Source organism: Anopheles merus, chromosome 3L (assembly GCF_017562075.2).
Source record: "Anopheles merus strain MAF chromosome 3L, AmerM5.1, whole genome shotgun sequence".
Lineage (NCBI taxonomy): Eukaryota > Metazoa > Arthropoda > Insecta > Diptera > Culicidae > Anopheles > Anopheles merus.
In genome coordinates, this window is record NC_054085.1 from 5,949,860 (window position 1) to 5,971,110 (window position 21,251).

General features: G+C 38.4%; 1 protein-coding gene across 1 annotated transcript in view; it reads left to right on the plus strand.

Annotated features, from left to right (window-relative positions):
• Nucleotides 1-464: 464 nt before the first annotated feature.
• The window catches only part of LOC121599494 (DNA fragmentation factor subunit alpha-like), a 30,411-nt gene continuing 9,624 nt past the window's right edge, over nucleotides 465-21,251 (plus strand). Inside the window, exon 1 of the mRNA XM_041927338.1 lies at nucleotides 465-803. Within this exon, the coding sequence (XP_041783272.1) occupies nucleotides 774-803 (30 nt within the window). The 5' untranslated portion in view covers nucleotides 465-773. The remainder of the gene's footprint in view (nucleotides 804-21,251) is intronic.

Below are 21,251 nucleotides of genomic sequence, written 5' to 3' on the forward strand. Positions count from 1 at the left end.
GTTGATCCCAAAGCACTTACTTATGTGTTGTTACCATCATAATATTGATATTGCTCGGGTGGTCTAATGGTAATTACCACAGACTCTACAGTTCCTGTTGAGGTTCAGTTTCCAAAAAACGAACCAGTTCCTTCTGTACTAATAATTATTTCGTTACGTGAAAAAATAAGATAACAATGAGATAGGATCTAAAAACGTTTTTTCAAATATATTTTTTTAAATTAATATTTAACAAAAAATCTTTGCAACGTTGATTTAACTCAACCGATTAAAACCGACAAACATTCGTAAAATTCTCCGAAATAGCATTTACATTTACCCTCATAGCATTTGTCCACATGGGTCTGTAGATGTTTGCAAACAACAGAAACCGTGAGAGCAGAGCGAGCAAACTCACGCACAAACTGTGCCTCTCTGGTTCTCTTCGCTGTCGAAAGGTGGAGCTCGAATTAACCAACTCACGCGCTTTTATCTCACATTACTCACAGTGTGTTCGGTTCGCGCGGTCGTGTTGGTTGTTTGCTGCAGCCAGAGCCAGCTGTCAAAAAATAGGTGCGCTGGTATTTAGCTTCTGGTGTTGCTTTTTGCGTGAAGGTTTCACACTAATCAGCACGATTTATTCCGCGGCTTTTGGCGGGTGTGCAGTGACGAATCGGTAGTAAAGTGCCCTCTTTTCGCGATCCCTGTGATTAAAAACCCTTCGCCGACGTTTGTTCCACGCACCGACACAGCGTAATTTACACCAATCCGCTACCATCAGAGGAAAGGAAAACATGGAGGAAGAAAACAAAAAGCCATACAAGGTAGGAAAGCATTGCAAGCCGAGCCTTTTCATGGTAGCTAACTCCCGAACAGATTGCAGCGGATAATACTCGAAATGGGAACAGCTTCCTGTGATAAGTGTGTGGTTGTGTGTGTGAGTGTGTGAGTGTGTGCGTGTGTCGAGAGGATACGCTGCAGTTGTTTTCCCCGCTCGCATTACGCCCTTCTAACATCTTCTGTCCAACTGAAACGGGATCTGTATTGTATTTGCATTCAAAAGGAGTTTAGTGCTTGTGGAAAGAATGATTTCTTTTCTTCTCGGCATCGGAAGCTTCGCTGACCCGCTTTTCATTCCGGTCGAGTGTGCTTCATGCGCCATAGGTTGTGGGCCACGAAAGAAAGTGAATGTGCATGGAAGGAGGATGCATCTCGAGCATTCATGGCACGAAGGACCGCCGGGGTTCGTTTGGTTGAGCAATTTAGCTCAAGGTAGACTCTTTATTACACTTTATTATTTTGTGTGCAAAGCATCGATATACTGAAAAATGATGTTTAATATGACATGTGTTATTTAATCATACTTATTTGCAATAATATTGTTAGCGCTTAGTAATAAGTTTTTTGAAACAACTATAAAATATAATAATAATCATGATTATCTATTTCGACAAATGAAATGGTTTTACTTTTCCATTCATTTTGTTTCGAACCCACATGTTCCCACCATTGCCTTCTACAAAGACCTAGGTACGGCAATCAAGCACTGATATTGGATTTAATTACAGATTTTCTAACATAGGCATTATAAAAAAATATGGACTTGCAAAAGTAACAGATATCGTACACGTAACTCCGAATAAATCGATTCAAAACAATTTGTTGCTATAGAACCTGCTCTGTGGTGCAGTCATTTGCACTTAACCTAATCGAAATAATTTAGAAAAGATACTAAATTTTACTAAATATCAACTACTACTAAACAACTACCGAAAAACCTCATACTTATAGCAACTTAGCATAATTAGCAACAGATGTATATGCCTAAACAGAACAATAAAAAAACCTATTCTTTATTAAGAATATCAGCAATCTCTACCATACGCAAGATTTAACAAACGAGGATTTGGAAATACGTAGTTGTTCTAAATAAGATAGTTCTTCAGACAAATTTTTTGGGTTCGATAGTATGTAAAATAAGCATTTGATGATTTGATGAACACCAACTAAACTACACTAAAATTGGGTATATTTTGGATTAAAACCGTGAAATCCGCTGTTGACGTTAATAGCGTGTTTTGGGTACTATATGCATCAGAGGTTGATTAAGAGGTTGACTACGCAAAAACCTCTGCGTGGGGCGCTAAAAAAGGGATCCACCCCCTGCTCACTAGTAAATTTGCTTCTTTATGCTTCTTTAGTTTAGAATTCCTCATACAACATCTCGCTGGAAACTTCAGAAAGACCGCTTAGGGCATCCACTCCGATATACACCATTTCGGAGATACTCGAATTTCTCAACTTGACAGTTTGTTTTAGCAATTTGCACTGATTTGACACAGAAAAGTTTCAAATACTGCAAAAGATACAAATAGCTAAATATACTGGTTGAAATTAAAAGAAAATCTTTCACAAAGGTTTAGAATGGTTAGTTTTGTGTGTGTGTTTTGAACATATTTGAATGTTTTGAAATATTTTATGCTCTTTTTGAATATCACTATTGATCAAAAAACATGTTGCATCGAATTTGCGCAAAAGATAGGGTAAGTGTAACAATTGTGGGTATAACACCAATTATGGCTATAACGAACACTATTTTCGCTCTAAACCAGTCTATTTGCATTCTAAAACCACGGAAGGATTTTTCATTTCAAATATGAACATTTTGCTTCATTGGTTCCGAAATGCTCACTTCCTTTTGTTAAATATCATCCTTTTAAAATGTGTTGCCAAGATTTTGGGTATCTCTTACTTTTTGCCAAGAGCAGCACTGTAAGATATTAGCGATTTTCAATCACCTAACCATAATTTTATCTCAAAATCATCATTGTGGTGCAAAATATTATTACTTAACGACTTCGTATCAAAATTTACCATTATTTCGAATTTACCATTAATGTACCATTGATCTAAAATATATATTTTTTCCGTATGTCCATTATTGGTAAAACTATACCTTTGATTGGTAAAACTATACCTTTGATGCTCCAAATATCGGAGTATACCATGTATGCTTTGTTTACTACTGTCGGTTTGGTCGTAGTGCGTAGTTTACAAGTGAACAAATCCGGGTTTCTCGTTGTTATTTTCGCAATATAAAGTGTTATTTTGTGTTTAAGCATAATTTTCTTGTAAAATTATACAACATCGAAAAAGTTTAATCAAAATAACGCAGTCTTGAATGATTTTCATACGAAAAAAATGTGTTAACTGAACGCCGCTCGTGTCGTACAATTGCCAAGTGCGCTCTTATTCTTCTCTGATCGATAATTAGAGCATAATTGACCAGAATTCCAATCTTCAAGACAGTTGGGCAATGGCTACGATACTTCATTTAAACCAATTCAAACAGACCACCCTGATTAGCGCTCCTCTGTGTCTCGTGCTGAAACGGTAGCTGCCTTCGGAATAGCTTCCAAATAAAGGAATAAAAGGAATAAAGAATTGTCTGGAGATATAAAGTGTGTTCAAATACGGTGTTATCAGTAGAATAAGTCCCTAACATTTTAGAAAAACTTGTTTCAGCCACAGATACAACAGTGGAGGGGGGTAAATTACTGTATCGCCCCATCAATTGCGCGATTAATTGAGCGTGGATATCAATACAAATAATGATACAAAACGGAGATTTGAAACTGTTAATTTTACTTATTTAATGATGTTCACTTACTAATTTACCTGCAGTGAACTTATTAATACTTGAATTGAGTTAAAACAATGTCACAAATTGATTTTTGGTGTAAATATCCACGAGTTTTGGCTTACAACCACAATTAGTACACCTATGGCGAATTGGTATGAACACTATAGCCATAATTGGTAACTTGAGATGCAATTTTAATCGAAATTTTCTATTGTTTCGCTAAACATTGAGTCAAAATAAAACGATACTCTCGTGTTATACATATAATAGGCTTCTAGAAAATATATAGACTTTTTACCATAAATTTTCTTGTTCTTCTTATTGGCTCAACAACCGTTGTCGGTAAAGGCATGCCTGTACCACTACTTGTGGGCTTGGCTTTCAGTGACTTATTAATCCCCCCATAGCAGGATAGTCAGTCCTAAGTATGGCGGTACGGTCCATTTGGGGCTTGAACCCATGGCGGGCATGTTGTTAAGTCGCACGAGTTAACGACTGCACTAAGAGACCGGCTTACCATAAATTTTACCCAATACTTATTTTTACAGCAGTAAAATCGGTATCTTGATGACATAGCATAGCTATAATTAGTACACTTACCCTAGCTGTTTTACAATAAAAATATTTAATTGAAAATTCTGCGTCGATATTGTTTGACCCTCAAAACAGTAGTAAACTATTTTTTTCATAGGAATCAGCTATACGCGAAAACTCGAGATACGCTATTGCGCACGGTCCCGTACGATAGCGTACATCGGATAATGATAGTAATAACATTGGATTCCTACCTGTAAACGCTAATGTAAATGATAATAATTGAATTTATCAATTCTGTACCCATTAGGGGAATATTCTGACAGATTAATTATCTTAAAGCATACATTCATCGTCGAAATCCTTTCTGTGCAGCAAATGAACCTTCCATCCTCATGTTTAACAGTCTGTAAAAGGTCTTCTCGGCATAATATTCTTCCACTTGTAGCAAACTCCTCGTAACGCTTCAGTTTTTGCTTCCTTCCAAACAACATGTGAAGTTTGCACTGAATCGTAAATGAGCGCAATTTTATTTACTTCTTTTTTCTGCTACACCGTTCGCTACATTTGAGCACCGGTCGACTAAATGCTTTCGAGCAACTAAATGCGAAACCCTTTTGTGCGGCAGAATGTGTGTAGTGTGTTTGTCGTAAACGTTTCGCTGCCAAGTCGCAGAAAAAGGAGTATAGTCTCGAAAGAGAAAAAATGAATTTAAAATGACATTTCTAAATACGTAAGATTTCTGTTTGGGGAAGTTATAGAAGCTAAAATTTCTGCACTTGTTTCAATTTGAAAACAGCCCTTTATATCGCTTTGTCTGTGTTTGCTCAAAAGGATCCTAAAAGCCGAGGAAAAGTGATGCCAACAATATGCTTGACATTTTTGTTGGTACACAGTACTTTGTCAAACATTGAAATTAAGATGAAACCCTTCATGGAACAGCCGTGTAGTAATCAAAACTTTTCTCCACACACAAACGTAACCACGAGTCGCCGCCATGTCGGCGTATTCTTTTCATTCAGCCAGTGGTAAAAGGATTTCCACAACAACATCATGCATGTGTGTGTGTGTGTGTGTGTGTGTGTGTGTGTGTGTGTGTGTGTGTGTGTGTGGTGTGTGTGTGTGTGTGTGTGTGTGTGTGTGTGTGTGTGTGTGTGTGTGTGTGTGTGTGTGTTTGTGTGTGTTTGTGTGTGTGATTGTTCGTGCTGAGTGATTTTTGACCTTTAAAGAAATTGTAAAACTGCTCGTGTACGATATGGCTGTGACACACGCCACCCAATCCAAGGACGGTCAAAGGTTTGTGCGTAGGATGGCCCTTATAAAAAAGGGCGTTGCACTGTCAGACACACCGTACCCACAGCGGCTCGGAAACGACTGGCGGGGTCGGGGAATTGTTCCAAGAATCTCGTTTGGACCCGGTTTGGTAGAATTGGTTCTTCATTCATGAAATGCCAGTTTGGCGCGTTGGCGGTGGCGAGAATCGTTTTTCACAATTGAAATAACCATTGCCTACGCTCGAAAACGGACGTCCGCGATGGTTGTTTCGCATTTTGCGAATAAATCACCGGCGCAAATCAATTGCTTCCCTTTCCATTGCGCCACATTTCGGCGGAGAACCGAAAAGAAACGTTTTTTTATTGGGAATGTTTGATGAAATTTGGCATTCATTTTTTTTGGTCTGCGAAAGGAACAGCGAATGATGCATAAATTACCGAATCGATCGGAGTATACCAAGAATTTGGAATATGTACTTACATCAAAATCATACAAAGCAATGTAGTTAATTAGTATAACCTATACACTTTTTACAAGGATTGTGACGCTATGTCCATATAACGATTATAAATTAATCCCAAACTGATGCTACCGTTTCTCGAGTCTGTATGACATGGGGTCGGATATCTCATAACTAAAATATGTGACAGTGCATTCTGTTCCCTAGTTATCGAAGAATAAGTTAATTTCGCGATTTTCGGCCAAAATACATTTGATTACTTGGTATTTTTCATTCAAGTTAGTACATTTATACACTTTATCATTTCATTGATACGATTCGAGCAGAACATCGTGGATTAATTTTTAGCAAAAATGCAATTTATACTGCATTGAACAAATTGTACTGATTTGACAATTGATCTCTCAAATTTCGAAAATCGCGTATCAAATCCGCGTAAGTCCGCAAGAGAAATTCGGGATATTCTTTAAATCATTTGAGGATTGAAATAAGATGCCACAGGGACAAACTAGGATGACCAGCTATATAAAAAGTGTAATAGAAATAATGATAATAAAATAAAATAAAAAAAAATAATAAAAAATAATAAACACAAGAAACAAGTACACAGAATAAATAGCACAAAACCTCTCTGGTCTCCCATCACATTTTTTTAATCAAAGCCCTCATCCTTCAAAACCAATCAGTACAGAAGAAAAAAAAAACAAATAGAAAAAAATCCCTCTACGCAAAGGGAACTTAATTCAGATATCGAACATAACTTAACTGAACTTTATTCAGAAATCGAGACAAAAAAAAAAGATAAACTCATAAAGCCGGTCTCATGGTACAGTCGTAAACTCGTACGACTTAACAACATGCCCGTCATGGGTTCAAGCCCCGAATAGACCGTGCCGCCATACGTAGGACTGACTATCCTGCTATGGGGGGAAATCAATAAGTCACTGAAAGCCAACCCCACAAGTGGGTTGGCAGGCCTTGACCGTCATCGGTTGTTGAGCCAAAGAAGAAGAAGAAGAAACTCATAAAACTGAATAAGCTAAACAAAAATAAAGAAACAAAATAAACACTACAATAGAAGAAACTGGCTACACTCACCATATAACAACAATCAAGAACCCAATCATGACAGATAAACAAGAAAAAAAAACACAACATAGCGAGAATGTACAATGATCCAACCCATAATCAAACTAAGTATTCACACCTCTGAATGTACAATTCACGAATGCGAAAAGTATAGGAGGTCATATCCTACCGACCAAATAAGAAGATGAACCGCGTAACTCGGGAACAGACTGTACACAAAACAAACCTAATAAAATAATCACATATGACATCGAATAATAAAAAAAAATCCGCGACCGATTGAAAGTTTTTTGAGAGATTCTTTTGATCATTTATTAATTCTACAGGTCGATTTTGTGCTGCACCCTGAGGCTCAGTTAGACAAAATAAAATTGGTACACCATGACCGCAGTCCTCTAACCATCATAGCTAGGACAGGCTAAGATTACTGCAAGAATTTTGGAAAAAATGGTATTATCATTAAGGCCTGGTTTTTCTTTTTTATATTTTCTCTATTCAGGAGTTACAGTTTTGATCTTATTACTTATTGCCAAATCAAATTTAAAAAAAGTATTGCCAGAATATTTGTTGCTAAATCACACCGCACATACATCGTAAGATTATGTTTCGTTTTAAATTACAAAAAATATAAATTTTGATAATAAAAGCCAACATTAATAATTATTTAACCTTTCGCGGTACACGGTCCGCATCGATAAGCTTCACATTTCGAAGCTTGCTGCCTTAGAACAAACGTTAACAGTTTCCTAAACGCGGGTCTTACTCATATAAAAGACAAATATTTTTTAAACCATTTTCCAAAACAAACATCTTAAATCCTTAAGAATCGGACTTAAAGGTTAAAAAAGGATGCAACAAAGCTTTCACTGGCGCGTCTCATTTGCATCGCTTCTAGTTTTTCCCTCAATCGACCTACGTGGAACTAAAGAAAAGGAAGGATACTAAAACGTTTTTCGGCGGTATACATGTTCCCAAAAAAATATTTAAAAAACGTCACAGCCATCATCATCGTCATCATGAGCCTGACCGGCGTGACTATTATTTTCACAGAGATGATGGAACCTTTTCACTAAGGGTTACACATCCTCGTGGACACATTTCGTTTGGACATAATAGAGTACCCTGCAGTTCCGTCCTGACACTTCTTCGATCGCCGCATTCTGGGCGGATCACCCTATTTTGTCGCAGCACGGACATGATGGTTGATGGATGCCCACCCCTTTTTCATGAGGCAAGAAAGGCTTTATGTTTCCATTAAAATCCCCGAGCGCTACTAAAAGGAAAGCCAACAAGCCATGATGCTGCTTTGCTAGTCCCTCTTCTTTTTTAGATGGCCTCTTCATTCTAGGACAGCCGCCACCTGTCACCACTGAATGCAAGACGTGCTTTCTCAATGCAGGATTTACTCCAGGTTGACACGGTGTCAACACACTTACACATACAAAGTACATATTTGAATTATACTATTTTTGCCTTTTCATGGTTTAAAACCAACCACAAGCACAAAAGAGTGAAAGAAAAAATCAATTTCATACCATACTACTGGTGCTGTCAGGATTTTTTAGCACAGAAAAGACTAGCAATCCAAATTAAGGGGTTACGAGGCAAAGATGTGTGTAATTTCGTTTCCAACAAGTAGAGGGTGCTTCCCGTTGCTGGGGCTCTATTTAAAGATACAGGCGTCTGCTGAACTTAGTGCTAGCAGAGACTTCACTGGCAATGACAGGATAAAAATGGAACTTAAACGAAACGACAGCTAAAGAAACGACTTTTCTCAGCAAATAAAGGCAATAGCAACAAACACATGCATCCTTGTGAATATATCCCCCTTGTGAAGAGATATTGGCGTTTTTGTCCCCATCTGTTCGTTGCTGGTACGTGCTGCTTATCCGTGTGGGAAGAAAACGTTATGGAGATATTAATTGAGCTTCGTGTGCGTCACTGCATTGCACGAAATCAACCACAACAGTGTACTATTTGTTGCGGTTTGCTTGGAGCGTTATAACTGCTGCTCACGCATAAGCCAAACCACATCCAATCAGTTCGCTGCCTAGCCCGATTACAAACACACTGTGTGGTGCGTGACTGTACTGACGCTTTCCCCTGGTCGGGGTAATCATGTCCACTCTCGTTTACCAGTCCAAACCCCGTGTGTCCCGCCATTCGGTGCAAGCATGCATAGGACGTTTCCCAAAAGCCGGCAGGAGAAACCATTCCTTCTAACAAAGTAGTGACACAAGCCTGCACAGCTCGTGATGAGTTGATTGATCGTTCGTTTCCTTGTAAGTTCTGTGCAGTCATCTGATGCTTGGTCGGAAGCGGTATACGCCATGCGGTACTACTACGAGCTAGAAATGGAATACCAAGCATGAATCTCCAGTACGAAAAACGGAAATTGCTTTTTCTATCATCGTGATACTTTTTTTTATTAAACAGCCAACCCAGCTCCATCCCTCTAGGCGATCTCGATGGGCGAATTCATTCTTTAGAATTCTCTTCTGCCTCAGTGGTATTTACTTTCCACCGGACGCTGGCTATCATTTCCGTAACGATGGATCAGCAATAATGAGTATTGCAGTAATATCTCCGTTGAGTGGTGATATGCGGTCAGGAAGTTGCAGGAAGCGTTAGGGCGTAGCGGGCTGCACCATAGCTGAAACATTCGTCCGTAAAGGAAGATTAGGCCAACGATTGTAGGGTGTATAATTGGGATTCGCTTGCGGGGAAGAAGATTATTACAGTTGGACTCATTTCTGGACCGAGATTCTCCAGGATATTTACCGATGGCGATTGTACGATGGAAAGCGGAAATAATTCCTTTGACCTTGTCTTATGATCTGAGTCAAATGGTGAGTTAAACAATGATAAGCCGTTTGTTTCCTTGGTTGGTCTTTCCGAATGATATAGTGACCACTGGCTGGTAAATTGGCTGATGCTTTAGTATTTTGACAATCAAAAAGTACTAACAAGGACGAAGCCAATCTCTCACCATTTCGCTCTAATCAAATAACCCGTATGATCGAGCTCTTTTCGGACGACTTACTCGGTTCGTCCGAACAGCTTCACGCTATTCACATTGAGTTAATATTTGCCACGGTAAACATCCGCCATTCTTGTGCATACTCAATTTTATGGACGCTTTTATGCTCTGGGATATACAACTTTATCACAAACTTCATGGAGTTTTTTGCCCTCCATATCCCTAACCATTTGCTGTGTTCTGTTTTCATATTTCTCTGATATAGGGGCCCTTCACGATTCTAGTCAGTTTTTTGTATGGAGTTTGACAGTTGGAGGCTGAAATCATGTAAACAATCCATACAAAACCACACAAAAAACTAGCCTGCAATTTTCAGTCTAGATTATTCTAGCCTAAAAGCTAGAATTAGATTCGAGTACCTGCTCGAAAACACAGTGTTGTTTACATTTACCCCAAGGTGCATCAAAGAGTTGACGTGGTGGATTCTAGAATCAAAGTGTATGTAGTACAGGTGGTCTCATAGCATGTTTTTTAAAACCAAATTTGAATATCAAATTTTAATGGGTGAAAAATTTTGTTCAAACAAGCTTTCTTGAGACTTGATGAATACTCAAAACACTCTTAAAATCTTTATTCATAAGCAGAAACCATAAAAATCAGCCTTCTAAATTCATACACCTTGGGATAAGCCCACCTGTATATTATACACACTTAGATAGCTGCCCGAAAACTGCTATATGATGCAAACAGCTGACAGGCTGAAATTTCAGCCTACAAACTTAAAACGGAAAGGGCCCCATAGTGTTAATTACATGTGTGTCGATCTTTGAAATAAATGCAGAGCTTTAATTGAATATTAACCGCTGTAAATCCTTCTAAAAAGAGATGTTCGCCTTTCCTTCGGCAACTCGCTTTATTCTGTATATTATTCAATGTTTGTTCTCCGTTTTTTTGTCATCGGTGATCATAAAATCGAAACAACTATAATGTTAACTATAAATAAGTAGCTATTAAAAGATCGAACAGCGCGATTTTGTTGTGTAAAATGTCCACCATAATGAAAAACTGTTCATAACTATCTATCTAGTTTCTAGACAAGATAAACTTTCAAATAAACCCATTTTTTAAGTTCTCACAGCCTCATATTTTAATCCCCTATTTATAGAAATATCACCCGTTATACGACCGCTTTTAGTAGCACCATAACTGCCTGAAGCAGAAATTTCCACTTTCCCCATGTGCAGAATTGATAGAAAAGCTTTTTTTGGGTCAACTTTTCCATCTATATACAAAAGCTTTCGTTCGTTCCCGTACGAAACAACTTCCGCACACAGAGCCGAGTCGTATGGCACGTCTAGAAAAAGTCTGCGCTGACGGTGCAGGCCGTGAAAAACGATAAATTATGCAACATCATTAAAGGTGTGCAGTGTGCTGACGTTGCCGACCCGGGTGCTGTATATATGGTGCAATAACCGTTACCGTCATACTCACTTAGCACACTCGACTGGGCGAGGAGCACATGCCCCTACGGTTGGTCAAACCAGGACCAGGGTCAGCCTAACAGGAAGATCCTAATTTATAACTTTTACTCGGTTGATTTTTTAGGACGCGAATGTATGCGTGTTTCTCTCTGCCTTGCACAATGAAAACTGACCCATGTGCAGAAATGAAGGCCGATGAAAATTCACTCCATTTTTTTTTACTTGGTCATTTTTCATCATCTGGGATCGTCAGCTGTGCTGAAATGGCGAAGTTTTTTTTTCGTAATAAAATTGTCTGTGTCAATTTTTTGAGTATACATGCATTGGTTCCCCGGCTAGTGCAGGCGTTGGACCATCGTGCCGGCCCGTGTCCGGCATGCACATTATAATTTGTATTAAACGTTTCATTTTGGAACTTTTGCACGCAAGCGACCTCTGGAATGTGTTAACTCTTTCAGGCTATACCCGAGTTCGACGTAGCGGTGAGTAAATGTAATTAAAAACACATTTTGTATTCCCGTTTCTTTGGCAACCTTCCGAAAAACCCCATTTTAAGCAAAGTTTGATATGGGTTTCCCTTCCACCCAGCATGGCTTCTCACTCTATGGGAAATAATGTCGTTAGCACCAACAGTTTTGTTTCGACCAAACTTACCACGCTAATAAATTTGCCTCACCGCAAGGGGTTTGCTTCATTCAATTTAACTGTTCACATTTCTTTCTTTTACAAAATAACGGACATTGAAATGTGGTGGGAAAATGAATCGGCACGTCTCCAATAGTGATACATAATTACCAGACGATCGAACACGATTACAAATCGATGACTCGATAGCGGTTGCTATTTAGAAGACCTTCTTCTTGCAACAGTAGAATGTAATTCAAAATCTCCATAGCATTCCGTATCCTTAATTTCTCACGGTCGTTGCTATGAAACTGTTTGAAGTAATCTGTATTCAATATGCATAGAGTTTTTTTTCGCATCTGGTTTCTTCTTTGATCAATATTTGATTTAATCTTCGTGCGTAGGCATAAGCACCAATATAGGGCAATTTGGAGGGTTTGGTAGAATAAAAAGAACCTCAAACCACCCAGAGTCAGTTCGAGCATCAATAAAATAAATGATGCGTAAATAGGTTACGTGTAATGGGATTCGCTACCCAAAATGATTACATTAGAAGCGTGTTTGTCCATTAAGTCTGATTTCAGGTGTTAATGTACTGTGTAGTAATTTCGCTTTGATTTCATAAGCTTGTTAAAGGAAGCATAAGCTCGTGAACGAATCGTAGGCACGAGCTCATACATCCATTCAGGTATTTACCATGCTAAATGTGATATGTAAGCAGACAAATCAATAATGTTGTGTATAAAGCAGACGCTTCTTCGAGCTATTGGAACGATCGTAATGATTATTTACTGTTTTCCAAAAAAACTAAATGTGTACCTACGGTAATGCTGGTTCCTATATTTAAATGCAAAATTTAACGAAAACTTTTCGTAGTTGTCAATCATTGTGGAATTGGAAAAAAATCATTAATTTTGAAATAAAAGCAGCTTTAAAATTTAATTCTTTTTGTATGGTTTACAAATAGGAATTGTTTGGATTTTTTTCCTACACTGTTAGATACATTTTTTATACAGTTTTCACATTAAAAATCATAGTGATTAATTCTTCCAAAATTTCAACATCAGAGAATTACAACTTTGCAATTACAATTACGATTGTAATTTAACAATTATTTACCTAAAATGACAGAACACCTAACATTTGAGTTAATCTTTTAATCAATTAAAAAAATGGCAGCTTTTTTTGTCACTTCAATGCAAGCAATAAATTGCTATAAAAAACATATACGATAAAACACTCACATCACGATATAATATAGGATTCAAACCTAACAACCACAAAACACGCTCTACGTAACAGAAGCATTCAACATATTAATTAAACGTAACCATCATAATCGATGGTAAACGGTAAGTGTTACTGACAAATTTTGTTTGCCCCAGCACCGCATGCGTACCCATCTGACCCAGCCAATGAGTATGGCGGGATGACCTAGAGGCGTGGTTCGCGAGTTGTTTCCATGTGTCCAGTGCAGGCGGCTACTAAACAAAAAAAAAAAAAACATTAGATAAACTTTCGCCCGTGCTTTTAGCTCCAATGGGCGACTACGTGCGAAGAATTTGTGATTATACCAGAATATTGTTCCCACCCATAATCGTTATCTTTTTATATGATGGTGGTTTGGTTAAGAGCAACGGCTGGATTCTGATGTTCGACGAATTGTCGTTATCGTTTTGGTATAGAGATGGTTTCTGACACGAGGGCTGATGGGTGCAAGCGCTAATAGCAAACTATCTCTACTAATCGTGTGCTAAGTAATCATATATTCTTATAAATACTCATAACAAGCGATTTTTTTTTTTGCAAAATTAAATGATACACTATTCTTCATTCTCTTTCTTAGTTCGAATCCTTTTACCCACTAATTCTTTATTGCGATACAGCCTGTTCTGCTTTCTTAAAACGATTACGTTTCGTTGCTATTCCAAAAAAGGGGAAAAATCACTTACCAACATCAAGAATTTGCCATAGTAACAGCGACCCTTCACCAACCATTCACGGCAATGGCCATTATTCATCGTCAAATCAAATTACCACGTAATCAAATCAACCTCGAAAGTACATTCCTTTGTTGATCGTGTTTGTTACACGTTCGCTGGTTGGTTTTTGTGTGTATCTTCGTTATTCTACAATAGTAGATTTTTTCGTAATTTTGCATCATCATGAAGCAAAACCTTTTGTGCTTATATTATATTTCTTTGCTCTTTTTCTACTTTTTTTGGGGGAACGATTCATGACCACTGGCCAATCGATCATAATTGAAGTTTAGTCAAGCGAACTAAACACGGGTCGACTCACGGTGTAGTAGTTTTCGAGCACTCTTGCTCGTGTTTCGAGGCTTGCTGTGTTGTTCACTCTCGGCTTTAAATTGTCTGGGCCGTGAGTGCCTCTTCATTTTCTAGGACGTCCCATTAGAAAAGTTGAATCCAACAACCAAAACTGTGCTATGTCATTGTGCTTGTTATGTCAGCGGTCGGGTGCTTATGCAAGATCATATCCCCTCCGAACAAGCAGAGGGGTTAGACATAGACATAGAACCCATAGACATAGAATCCCTGATTTAAGCCACACAGCTCTCGGGATATACAATACGCAGTTTGGTTTTTGGTTTTGAAAATAAAACAATAACATTGAAGAACCGTTCAAAATATTGATATGATGTTCGTGGAATAAAAAACATGCACAAGCAATAACACGGTTTAATCTTGTGCTGAACAATACATCTTCCATGATACCAAACATAGTGTTCATTGTAGCTGCGTTGGAATGACGAATAAATTTTTTGAGTTTAAAATATATCTTTCCTTTTCACGTAACACTTTAGCGAGCATACCGGTCTAAACAGGCTTCCGAGACAAATTAGTTCCGTGTAGCCGGTGTTTAGTTATGTCCTTGCTACGGAGAACGATCCTGTTGGGAATCGACTGTGTCCGGTCCGGTTTGCAAAAGAAGTATCAAAACTAAGCGCCCGCTTAGGGCCATAAGAAAAGGACTCTGCCTCTGCTCACAAACAAATTTTCATCTTGATTTTTCTCCGAATGAGTTAGGGACTTCATCAAGATCCTTGTGGTTTTGGGCCTTTCTCCATGTTTCAAATATTGTTGATTTGCAATAGGGGAAGGTAGGTAAAGATGGACACTGCGGGGGTAAGATGGACACTTCTCATAACTGCATGAAAAAAGTTAATTTTCGAGTAATTCAACAATACAGCGTGTGTTGTCGTGATTATCAAGCAAAAAACTGTTCGCCAGAACGAGAATGTAAGTAATAAATAAACTTGTTTTTCGTGGTTTATGAATACTGACACCAAAGGGGGAAAGACGAACACTCTGTCGTAGGGAAAGATGGACACCGAATTAGTTGAGTTATTTTACTTCTTATATCAATTGAAGAATCTATTTTATCAAACTTCTTTAATACGAATATTTCGAAGATACAAACTTTCCAGCAACTAGAGAAAATATTGAAATTAACGAGAAATGAAACACCGGTCAAAATAGCAGTCATACGTTATGCTATTACTCGCTCGACGCTGATGAGGCACTTGGCGAACCCCAATATCTTTCCAAGAGTTGGACAACTTTAATCAACAAAAAGAGAGAACACTGATATGAAATCGTTCGGGAATAGATGAGAGATACTTTTTTTTTGTTTTTTTTTTGAGTCTTTGAGCCGTGAGAGATACTATGTTACTACATATATTCAATGTTTTTACATATATATTACATAAAAGTTCAATCTTCAATGGAAAAAATGGCTTGACCTATTAACAAGTCCCTCAAACATGATGGAGTCGTGGACTTTCCGCAGAGTAATATCTTAAAGTGAAGTACTAGACGGTTCTTCTGTAAGCTGGAGCAATGTCAGCTGTTAGTGCTCGATATTTCAATTATGCTTTAGATTCTGCATTCTATGATATATTATAAGCGGTGCTTACAATTCCTAAATTCTCGGCTGAATGAATCGTCCTTGCAATTGGCCTAGAATTGATTTATGTACGTACCAGGAAGTGAAATTCAAAGGAATATGTGAAAATATTATAAACTTCTTAAATTTCCAACGTTTTCTAAAGGTGTCCATCTTAGCCTTCATGGTGTCCATCTTTCCCATATCAGGTGTCCGTCTTACCCGAACATTTCAACACTGCACTAAAAAAAACATGTTTTTATTTCATGAAAAAAAAAACATAAAAAGCGATAGAAACCTTAAAGTTTCAACACAGTTTCTGATCAAACATTAGTGTAAGATAGTGTATGCACATTTTTATAGTCGTTGTATTAATAATGTTGTCATATCTCATTAATCATTCTGTTATCCGGTGCTACAACTTGACGCTTTGAACTGTATAATCTTTAAATAATTTTACAAGACATCCATATCAGCTTGAAGTGGAAAATTGTCCAAATTGATTCGACGAAAAAACCAAATTGAATAAACTAACTCAAACAGCACAGTGAAGTATTTCAACATCCGGAACATCCAACATCGTTCATAAAATATGCATTTTAAGCGATGTTAACTGTTGCTTTCGAAAGCTTCGCTCTTTTGTATTTTGCAACGATTCAAACCAGTCATCTTGAGTGTTTATTCGATATTATACCAGTATCATGAACGAGGCAGACGGGAGATATCTTCGCCAACCAACAAGCAGGAGTTAGAGGCACGGAATACCGCAGCATAAAACATGCAACATAACGTGAATTTGTGGAATGTTTCTTGTGTTGCGCGTGAACATTTCGAACATCCTTACCCGTGTGGATTACGTTTTTCTTTCTCTTCCCGATTGATGCAGACATTCTCAAATTGCTTCCGAAAGTCGTTGAAAAAATGATCACAGAAAAAACAAAACAAAATTTTCTATGCAGTAAGTTGAGATTTTTTTTCACTATCTGCCTGCTAGTTAAATTGTTTTTAATCCATCTACTTAACACACAACATTCTTAGCTTCAAGTTATGGAGAACGCATTGCAACAGAAACAACTGAGCAGCACAATAGATTGCTTATAATCCAGCGCATTAGTGGGTTACCAGCAACGATGTGTTGTGAGAATTGCAACTAAGAGCTTTGGAGTTAATAGCTAGAGGACACAAACTCACGCCAGTGGGCATACACCATACGTTTTCTGGTCGTTCTGGTTCGGCTCTACAAAAATACCTTCATCCGAGAGATGGTAGTGCAAAAGCTTCCTCGCACGCTAAAGTGTTAGCTTCGTTTGAATATTCATATGGGTTTGGTTTGTATATTCCCGTTCTCTTCTCGCAGCTAGAGAGAAAATATCACCTTATGATAATAAAATGTATGTTGCAAATCATGACGAATGTAATTGACATACTCACACAATGGGGCGATTCAGTGACGTGCGGTGCAGTGTGTGCCAGTTGGCATGTGAACACTCATCTTTTATGTTCTAGTTTGACGCTCGCCGACTCATGCAATATGCAGTAGCGTTGGCACTCGTATGCAGCGATGATGAGCTACAACATGAAAATGGTAGAATTAGCTTTTTTCCACGGCGTAGTGAAAGGAAAGGTTTCTTTTCATCGGCTTGAAAGGCTTAAAGCAAGGATGCGGGGATGCATTAATTTCGCTAGCAATGCGTGGGCACGAATCGCTTTACGGGTATAATGAAGTCGGTCTAATTCTATCTCACATTATTTCAATAGATAGCATACGGTTATGTTGTTGTATAAATATAAACTATCTAACTACATTTCTTAGAAATTAAAGTAATAACTTCTATGAATCGGATTAACTCTCAATTCACTCAAATTTGTCTTCATTTTTGTATTTGTTGGTTAATAATAGTCGATTCAGCAAAATCAATAAAAACATGTTCGAATGTAACCTCAGGCACACTTCCAAAACTATGATCGTTTTTGGGTGCAAATGTCTGTATGTTTCTAGTTCACACTCAGCAAGACTCACTCTTCTGTTATAGGTGAACCAAATAATTACGGATAACCAATTCCATTGAAGAATAAAGCTGGTCAACGACACAATCGTACTGGGATCATATCTTTACTGCACTTCCTTTAGGATATATCTACTAGGAAGCAATATCCTCCTATACAGACTTTGCTGTGCATGGCTGTAGCTATGAAGCCATACGACACAATTGTAAGTATACAATGGAGCGCCGTTCATCCGAGATCATCGGTGCTCAACCGGCTCAACAGATTCTTTAATGACACGGATAGTTAGTCCTAGATTTTCGACACTTATTCGTTGGGATTTTAAAAATATTAGGAATTCTTTTTGCGAAAATAAACTAATCAGGGTTTTAACGGGCTTGAGCCCATGATAGGCATGTTGATTGAGTTGACGATTGTACCACGGGGCAGGCCCGATACAACATATATAAAATGCATATCGTCAATATTTAAAAATAGCTATATATAAACCCACATAACTGTAAAGCACTGTCTATTGTGCATGGCATAGCAAGCGTTTTCCTCATCTATTTGCATTTATATTAGATTTTATCATTGTTCAACTCAACCTCTAACTTTCTGCCCTATAAAGCATAGTTTACAACACGTCCAACTGCACTGTGTTAGTGGTTCTTCCCAAAAGCCCTCGGTAGATAGTGAAACCGGCACTGTTTATCTACGATTTTCCTCCATTTATCTTCATCTTGCAACTGGCGGGGTTAAATTATGCCACCAGTTTTACCCATTTTGTCGCTATACAAAAGTTCAGACTCGCAAACTTGTTTCCAATTAAAAACTTACCCTCGACTTGTGTGCCTATCAGAGCCGCACAACCGAGACACGGTACTAGCCTATTCATTCTAATTATGATTGCTCAAACGACCCAGACAAAGTCACCTCGGTAAGAAGTTTATGCTTCCTTAGAATTGTACGACTGTCAAGAGGTTTCCTTCCGCCGCCAGGTTTTTTTGTTTTTAAGACTCCTAGGATTTGGAGAGCCTTTTTTAACAACCAGTGCAGCAGACCCGTTTCAAATTTCTTTTGATATAAAAAGGATTAAAATTATATTTTTGGAATTATGGTTTCTTATCAATAATTAGATGCATAAAAACAATATTTCAATATAAAACTTTTTTTCAAACACATTTTTGCCACTATTGAAACAATATCAGGTAGCACCCCTTCTCGATGGAGCACAACTTGTGCAATATTGTATTACCCTCGAAGAGCGCTAGGCTGTACTTGAAAGTGCACTGCATTAGGCACATTTCTCTAAACAATTTACCAACTGTCAGTTACAGGACCGGCGAATAAACTTGATCACAACTCTGTTAATGGAATCGTGCAGAAACTTTTCCTCAATCGGGCGTCTATAAGTAAAAGTTCAAGGTTTCGTAAGTGTTGATTCAAGTAAGCCGTCGAGAAAGTGCAATCGAAATAAGGCTTTAGTTTATGTGCTGTCTCGTGACATATGATTTATTGGACCGAATTTTAAGCATCCCTCGGAAACTACCAGGGGTAAAGTGGGATCCAACGTATGTATTTTGAGAAAAATCCTTTTCACTCTTGATTTATCTTATAACATGTGGTCTGTAGTGCAGTAGTATTCTCATTCAGTGGACCTACTAATGGCGCAGTACAAATGTGAATCTTTTGATTTTTTTTTGTATATTCACTTCATTACGCTCCATTTGTCATCGCCGTACTAACGCTAGACAAACTTCTATCTATTGTTTCATACAAAATCATCATTAGCCACTGCCATAGCAGCATCAGTGCCATAAACGAGTTGATTCAGTCCCGTGTTATACCAATCACTTGGCATGTACAAAATGTGTCAATTTCTTCCCTTTCATCCCTGAGACTCCCCGCTACCGGAAATTGGTGACGTCAAAACATAGTCAAAACAGCAGCCTGTAACCACCGTTCGACAAATGATGCTGACAAAGGTTGGCGCATCTTCACCAGCATCAACCCTTGCCGCAAGTCATCAATTCGACATCAGCTTGAGAATGGATCGAAAATGGCACAGCATCGATCTGAACAGTCCCATCAAACCCAGCATTCAACTCGCCCCCAAACGCCACGAGCCTACTATTTGTCCGCTCCGCACCTTCTGCCGTTGGAGAACTCAATGAAAAATGAAGCGGAAATGGCAATGAATATTTGATTCGTGGATTCGTGGTGTTCCGGCGCGTAATTCGGTTATTTTATGTCACCGAATCCTCCGATCGGCTAAAGGGAGTGACTAGGGTGTGTGTGTGTGAGGCATAACATTTTATCGACCCGCGGTGAAGCTGGGCCAGAGTCTAGAAGCAGTCTGCGGAAAGGGATGTTTGGAAATTGCTTTAAAATTTAATGTTTTTATCCACCGGCAGTGCAGCGGAGCAGTAAAATAAGCCACATTGGAAAAACGTTTCCGACTAGACGTGGATTAATTGGATTCGGTTCGGGGGAAGTGAAACAATACATTAATGTAGCCTTGTTGTATCGATTGCTGAATACGTCAAATGGGATGCAGATATTTTGGCCCCGATTTTCCGGATCACGATGCACCAAATGGTCCTATATAATGATGGCTGCATGCAGAATTGCTGATAACAATTAGTACGAGTTTTGGCTGAGCCAAAAACAAAACCCAGATTGCTTGTCAAACAACATGCTGTTATTGTCTGAACGGATAAAATAAGTTAATTTTACTGAAACGTTGGTCAGAAAACGCAATTGTGTGAATGAATAAATTACAAAATTTTTTGACACTTTTCCTTCTTTCTTTCAACTCTCGAACGGATGGAAAAGAACCATTACACCAAATTCATCGTTTCGGGAAGCTTTCTCGTTATTGCGGTTCGTAGCACTTTCACGCCTTCCCTTACACCCATTATCTGATGAATTTCCATGGAAGGATAATACAATTTAATGCCTTTTTAAAAGTTTCTACCAAAGGAACAGCATCACCGGGCTGTGTGCGAGCGCCTACACGTGTAGTCAAAACAGCCGAAGTCATACAAAATCATGAAAAAGTCTGCGCCTTTACGTTCCGGCTACTTCGTCGGGTTAACCCGACCTTTACCGAGCCAACCCGAATAGTTGTGTTCGTTAAACGTGTGTGCGTAACAGATAGCAGCATTTGTACTGCTTACCTGCCGTATGCCGCTGTGATACCGAGCGAGACGCATAGACAACGCATCAAAAGGACATGTGTAGCCGTGAGAAAACTTTTCTATGTCTCTTTTGCCTTGTCCTTGCCTT